The 7,842-nt window shown below is 32.4% G+C and overlaps 1 protein-coding gene across 2 annotated transcripts; it reads right to left on the bottom strand.

Annotated features, from left to right (window-relative positions):
* Positions 1 to 741: 741 nt before the first annotated feature.
* Positions 742 to 5,112, bottom strand: LOC123544922 (neo-calmodulin-like). 2 transcript variants are annotated; one of them, XM_045331079.2, is made up of 6 exons: positions 4,959 to 5,112; positions 4,430 to 4,610; positions 4,001 to 4,144; positions 3,524 to 3,640; positions 2,815 to 2,940; positions 742 to 2,422 (listed from the first exon to the last, which is right to left on the bottom strand). In XM_045331079.2, exons 1-6 carry the CDS (start codon positions 4,962 to 4,964, stop codon positions 2,277 to 2,279), a joined length of 720 nt encoding a protein of 239 aa, XP_045187014.1. In that variant the 5' UTR covers positions 4,965 to 5,112; the 3' UTR covers positions 742 to 2,276. The 2 variants fall into 2 exon arrangements, with proteins under 2 accessions (XP_045187014.1, XP_045187013.1); XM_045331078.2 differs by having other exon boundaries at positions 4,915 to 5,040.
* Between the last annotated feature and the right edge of the window lie 2,730 nt (positions 5,113 to 7,842).

A 7,842-nucleotide genomic window follows, 5' to 3' on the forward strand; every position in this document is an offset into this window, starting at 1 on the left:
GGAACTGAGAAAGTCCAGGTTAGACAATTTAAGCTATGAAATTAAAACCTATTACACGAGGGGCCTCGATCTTGCGTATACTTGCCGTTATACTAGCATATTCACAAATACGGTTGGAAGGTGCTAGGTACCAAGTGCACCAAACAGGAACGAAAATATCAGTAAAATAACATGTGTACATGTCATATCATACCCCTATGTAAAGAGTCTTATGCCAGCAGTGTCAGGTAATAAAGGTAAAGCACATATAGAATTAACGAAACAAAAGTTCTCATGTCCCAAGATGTTATTTTACAATATCTCTAATAGTATTTCATGAATTTTTTTCATACATTTAGCCAAATATATTGTTACTTAAAAATATGCTAAAATGTCAATAAAATTAAACAGTTTTTGAAAATTTTTCCCTTCCCTTAATTATTTTATGACACACACTCTTGTCCACAATACTCGAAAGAAAGGTACGTACGACAGTAACAGAAGGTAGATAGATAGATTTCATCTTCCCAAAGCTTTTATGGAATTCTGGACATACTAGTTCTTTCTAAGTAGATGTAAGTACCAGCGCATTTGCAAATAGACTGACCTCAGATAGATACTTGTACATGTAGCTGTGATAAACATCTTACCGAAAACATACACAAGGACCTTATATAGCCATTACAGTAGATAGTCTAACCATTTGCTGGAACATGTTTTATCGTCAGCTCAAAACGAATTGATTAAAAAATAAACTATCCCGAATGTCCACACATATTTATTTCATTAAAGTACATTTGTACTGAACAAATTGTATGACAGATATTTTTCATATAAAACGTATATTTCATTTTTATTTTTTTTAAATGATGTAACATGATGCTTATGTGAATAAAGATGGAGCAAGATGAGAATAAGGTTGGAATAGAATAAAAGTCTGCTTATGTCGTATATACATTTACAGCACATTTACTCACAATTATGACAGTAATGGCAATAACGAGTTTCTAGCAAATGAAAACTGAAACATGAAATGTTCAAACATACGAAGAATATAATCGCATTGACTGTTGTTTCGGTAACGGGCTTATTATCAGTAGATCAGTTCATACAAAACTGGAACTTTTCAGTTAATAACTCAAGCAAATGTTTAAATTATAGAATTAACACGAATTTGTTTTTGAAAAATATTTCAAGCTTTTACCTTCTGACCTTAGCATTTCACTTTGTAAATTCAGATGCATGAATCATTTGTTGCCAACAGAAAAAGGTAGATTTGAAAACATTGCAAGAGAACAAAGAACTTGTCATCTGTGTAACAGTAACTTTTTAGGAGATGAATTTCACTATCTTTTTTGATTGCAAATATTTCAATGTTGATAGAAAAAAATATGTAGATGAATATATTTATAAATATCCAAATACTCTCAAATTTTCGAACCTTATGAACAATGACAATAAGAATACTTTGTTAAAACTGGCTGTTTTCTATAAGAAAATTATGTCTGCTTTTAGGTAAATAGTTAGTTCTCATCCTCCACATTATCAGTTACTTTAGCAACGATTTGTCATGTTTTACATGCCATTCTGATTTTGTTATATGACTTGTTATTGTTATAATTGTTGTCAGATGCCCTTATGGGCCTTGACTTGATTAATAAACTGTAAACTGTAAACAGTAGTGAACAGTTAACACCTATAATACGCTTGTATGAATATACGCGTTTCGTCCTAACTTATTTTGTTTTGTTTCAAAAGCTAATAGTAAAACATATTAAGAAAGGAAGCTGGGTTTTACTTGATTCTGTTATTACTCAGCCAAGATGTTCTTAATTACATTTATGTAATGTCAAGCAAAACTATAAGAAGACGAGAAAATGTACTAAACATTCGTTCAAATGTTTACTGTAAAAACGCACTTGTCGAAAATGAATAGGTGAACCATTTTCGCAAAGTGAGCTAATGTGCATAAAAGTTACATGTCAGTGACACATAGCACAGTTCGTGTATTTATAAGTAAGAATTACAAAGAAAGTTGACAGTAAAATATATACAAAACTTATATCATTATTTAATAGTATTATGTTCATTATGTAGATATCTTTCTTAAACTAGAGGAGAAATGTATCTGTACATTTTTGTGTGAAAGTGACAAAGTCTACATCTTCATGACATCTTTGAACATGTTACTACAGCTCTGTAAGTTTGTATTCCAACTCACTTGCCTTTTTAAGGTCTGTGTCAACAAAAACAAGTGCACACTTTTGAAAACAACGTTCTACATATTAGGTATAAGATTATTTTGGGACTGTTAATTCTCCAGGTTTAGCTTTAGAGGTGTCCAAATCTTCCGTTTTATCGGCGTCCTTTTGTATAGAATCATTGTTGTCCAAGTTCTTGTCAGAGTCGACAGAAGTCTCTCCCATCCAGATCTTAACAAACTCTGTCGAAGACACATATATTGCATAGAAGTATTAATTTCATTATATTTTACCAATAAAAAAATACGCAGTTTATTCGCACATTTATTATTTCCTAATATTTATTTTGTAGTTCATTACATGTATTTTCAAGTTCAGTTCTTTAATACTTTTTCTATATAATAATTACTGAGTTACCGTTATCAAAAATTTATGTTAACTCATTTTAGAGGTGCTTAGACTATTAAACTCTGTTGACATATGAATACTGGCCATGCATCATTTAGCAATACTTGTACACTAAAACTACATTATTTTGATATTTTTATATACTAAAGCAATTACAAAAATAAAAACATCACAGTTAGCATATTATTATTTCAAACACTCCTTGTGTTCAAGTTCCTATACGCACCTTCATAATCGAGGTATCCATCGCTGTTTTCATCCGCTTCTGTTAGCATACTGTCAATTTCTTCTTTTGACATTTTCCCACCCAAAGAGTCCACAACGGACTGTATTTCGTCCACGCTGACTTTCCCTAACACAAGAAACACATTCTTTTTGATTAAATATGTATCGAAAGTAGTATTAAAATGAATGTAACATCTTTTAACGAAATAATTTCATTGTTATTTCTATAAAAAATAAATACATGCATAGACATATAAAACAAATGGACATTCAAAACATTTTGTTTGTTTGTTTTAAGTTTCAACAGTATTTCAGTTATGTAACGGCGGGCAATTAACCTAACCAGTGTTCCTGGATTATGTACCAGTACAAACCTGTTCTCCTGAAGTAACTACCAGCTTCCTCATATGAACCAGAGGTGGAGGACGAATGATTTCAGACACAATGTCTATTATAAAATAGTCTTAGAGAACATTCGCCTCGCCCGAGGATCGAACTCATGACCGCGCGACCCGTAGATCCACGCTCTAAGCGGGTGGAATGAACATTCAAAACAAACCTCGTCCTACACTCTGCATATAATTTTGAAATATTTAATGTTTGTTATGTTAAAAAATATGTGATCTGTAACAGCACTTCAATCATCACGTTTCCTGTTATAGATAAGCTATTGCAAAGGTTAATTTCCGTAAATGTAAAGCGAAAGTTACCGTCTCCATTTATATCAAACACTGCAAAGGCTTCCCTTAGTTCCTTTTCAGGATCATACACCTTCATCTTTTCTGATACCATGCCACAAAACTCGAAGAAATCGACAGACCCATTTCCTGAAAATATAGCTGAACTTTGTAATTAAGACTTATCCTCAATTTAGAATTTATATTTATGTTTGGGAATTTGATACACAGACCTAATGGTTAAAATATTTGGCACAGATAAAACACTTAAAGAAGTTTTCCTCAGTTTACATTACAGTAGAAAATACTCCAGAAAAAGAATCTACTTGCAACGAAGATGTATGACATCCTTTTCAAAAGTGATTAAACATTTTTCAAACCTGATTGCACTGTCATCAAGTTTATGGATAAAGGAGTTTTTTTTATTTATTTTAATTATGGTGATAGGTTTATATTTTCTAACTTTATGTCTAATATTTCGATACAAAATACATAATCAAAGCTACATACCGTCAGCATCCATTTGTTTGATGAGATTGTCCATATCTTTTTGTGAGCAGTCGACACCCATAGACTTCATAGCAGTCTCTAGTTCTGTTACCTCAAGTGAACCGCTACCATCTTCATCTAATGTCCGGAACACATCACGCATGGCTGAAATGTATGAAATCGTAATATTTTTCAAAGTCATTACTTGATACTTGTTATTTATTCCCTAGTTTCCTTTTTAGAGTCCAGGAAGGTAGACAGCACTAAAAGTAAATATCAATGTGGAATGCTTTAAAAAAGCTGTAACAAAATAGATGGTTTAAAAATAAGATTAGACTTTCCTACTCAATTATTTATGTTGTAACCTTGCAATAATACATGTTTATAAATGTAAATACATTATCAAGTATATTGATAGAACTACTTCTTTGTTTTCAGAAATATCGCCACCTTTGTAAGTGTCCTTCTTCAGGTCCAACTTTTCCTTCTGTTCCACTGTAAGACTGTATCTCTCATCGTCTTCATCCTCGCTCTCTTCAGACGAGTCTTCGTCCTCAGCACCATTCTCAATTACCGGTAACGTGTCTTCGTTTGTTTCTTTCTTCACACTCACACTAAGCTCATCTGGTGTCTGAGACGATAGAAATTCCAAATATATAAGAAATAATGATTCGGCGGTTTTATAGGACACAATTAACAGATGGGTATTAAGTCATGTTACAAATATAATTATACTGTATGATATCTGCCATTTTTGAAACACGCACATGGGATAAATGTTTCATCGTTATCAATAGCATTATATAATTATATCTTTAATTTGACATTGAAATACAAAACATAAACATTTTTTAATTTAATAGTTCACTAAAAACTAACAAAGTAAAATATAATCCAAACAGAAACTCTTAATCAGTTGTATATATATTACACACAGAAATGAGAAAACAGTAATCAAAATCCATAATTAGTTAGTAACCTCCATAATTTTGTAGTTAACGGTCTTAAATGTTTACGATATATCAAAGAACTGATAGGCTTATTTATGTATGTATATAATGTCTGTTGACGAATTCAATCCACAAAGCAGCAGAATCGAGATGCGTAAAAAGGACGTATTTTTGGCCGAATAATTTGCATAAAATCAGCAAAACAATAGATTATATTGATGACTAAACGCATATATTGAATAGGCACATTAACGGGGCGCATTTTTATGAGAGTCAGTTTACCGGTAAACAACCGTAACAAAAAGATATCCGAGGAGTTTTACGTAGATCGGGTAAACTTAGATTTTATAAAGACAAAAGATGAAGGAATAAAAACAGCAGTCCAAAAAGACATTTGTGTACTAAAATAGTGTGGTAAAAAGGCATTGTTTATTTTATTGAGCAGATTTTCATAACATTAACACGAAACACGAACATACATACAATATAATGGATTTATACACGAGAAGAGTTTGGGTTCAAACACCGGTTCATCTTGGTTCAGCGTAAAGAACAAATACGTGCCCAATTTCACATAGCAAGTAAACTCGGCAGTAGAACAAATAAATGTCAGACTTTACATAACTGACAAAATATCAAAACAATGTTCTTTCGGCACTTGTACGAAAACTGTCCAATTTATATGAATTTTGTATTAAAAAGATAGCTGGGTCTTTGCTGGTAACTTTTCGCTGACGCTAGATATATGTAAATATATGCAGTCCAAATGCGTTTCCTTCGATGAAACTATACTGTACATTTCAATTCCTTTCCATGGTCCTAACGGCTGTTCGGTTGCACTTACTTAAATGCCTTACATTGTCATAATAGAAACGCACACTATCTGGATTTGGCCTGTGGTAAGCGCAGAATCACGATGAAAAGACCTTACACCATTTACTGTTACTTTCCAGTATTTTGAGAGAGTTATCATTTTAAAAGTATGGATTGAAATAATGTACTGTAAATGGAGTGAAAACAAATGCAAAATATGAATCGCCTTCACAAACCTTCAACACGCCAACATATTTCCTACCGACAAGAAAAACTACGAAGTTTCATGGCCTAAAACACCGCTTATATTACATTATAGGTGAAGTAACAGCAAGGCACGTTTACAATTCGAATAACGTTACATATCTAAATACAAATATGCCATTGTATTACCTCTTTTAACTGGCATATGATACCGAACAGGTAAAGCTGACAAAAGGATGATAAGCGCATGTTCACTGAATGTTAATACATCGATATAGTTTAATTAAATCAAATGTTTCAAGGACTGTATCAATTATTTACATTTTATTGACGTACTTAAATGCATATAATAGTAATCAAGATTTTATAAAATATGTTTCTTTTAAACATTTTAAAATTTGGCGGGGGTACAATTATGTGTAATAATACTAATAAATTGCAGTTAACATGCGATCGTGTTTAATAAAATTTAATGACTTTTTGTAGAACATTTTTGTTGGCCCAACTCCTACTACAGTCTTTTAGATGACATGAATAGTAAGCCTCTTTGACAGGAACATGGAATCCTTTGCTGGTATTTGTTACCGCCGTGCTACAACAAAGTGAAAAAAGCAGGTAAAAATAAGTATAATGCTGAACTGCGTGAATCATGCACTGAGATACTCTGTGTTTCGAGGATTCTTTACATACAAATCTAAGCACTACTGGCCTGCCTCGTCCTTCAACTCAAACTACATACGGGATGAATTAAGTCTCTATAAGCAAGACAGCGACATCGAACCAATCTTAACCTGGTGGCCTATTTCTTTTACGTCCTAGCCATCTTTAGTGTAAAATTACATTTTGAATTGCTACCGCTGCATCGATTTCTTATTGCTTGTATATGATATCTGCTTGAATTGTCTACACAACTTGTTACCTATTCTGATAGCCCCCATACAAGTAACAATTCGGCAACGTTACCATTTTCACTATTTAATACCAGACTCCCAGAAGATATTTGACGTCGGTTAGACGTCGTATAGACGTCGGACCGCGACGTCGGATTAACGTTGGATTTTGGTTGGATTTGCAAACCGTTTAGACGTCGGATCCCGAAATCTGACCAAATTTTCAACAGAGTTTGCAATCAAACAAGTAATCAACACATGTATTTTATCATCTTTATTTCACAAGATAGCGACATAAGTCTAATATCATAAATCCAAAAAAAGGTACTCCAGTAATGAAACTTTCAAGTTTAGTCATGTCTGCATGATTCTTCAACTCCGCTAAAATTCCCATCTGAAATGTATAAAAATTGACAGTTTCATCATTTCATAAAATTTGAAAACAAGTATGCTAGAGCTATTACTAAAGAACATAATTGCTACGTACAAAACAAACATGTTATATTTTAAATTCTAAAAGAAATCTTTATAACCTCATAAAATGTAATGAAGTTTTATGTTAAACGCAATTGATTTTTAAAGTAATAAACATAATGCATCAATCTTTGAAAGAATACGTAACATTAAAAAGAACAAGGAAATTCATTGATGCAAGCATCAAAGACGCCGCCAAGTGTTGTGTCTGAAGTACATTTATTTCAATATGAGAAATCACCTAATTATTAGTTTGGTTAGTCTGACTGGTTACAAATTATCAACATTAGCACATAATACAATATATGTTATAAACTGTTAAGAGCATGGAGAATAAGCATGATAGAAAAGTATTACAGGTATTACAAATCCCCTACCTGCAATGAAATTGACATTTCAAGTAGGTGGCCCCTTTACATACAAAATAAATTATTTCACCAACTATATAAGGTCAGCACCTATGAGAAGTTCTTATATGCAGGTAAATGTGTATGAAGTTTCACAGAAATGCAGTTTTGTTGAGAAATGAGGA

This window comes from Mercenaria mercenaria, chromosome 1 (genome assembly GCF_021730395.1).
Source record: "Mercenaria mercenaria strain notata chromosome 1, MADL_Memer_1, whole genome shotgun sequence".
In the NCBI taxonomy this organism is placed as follows: domain Eukaryota; kingdom Metazoa; phylum Mollusca; class Bivalvia; order Venerida; family Veneridae; genus Mercenaria; species Mercenaria mercenaria.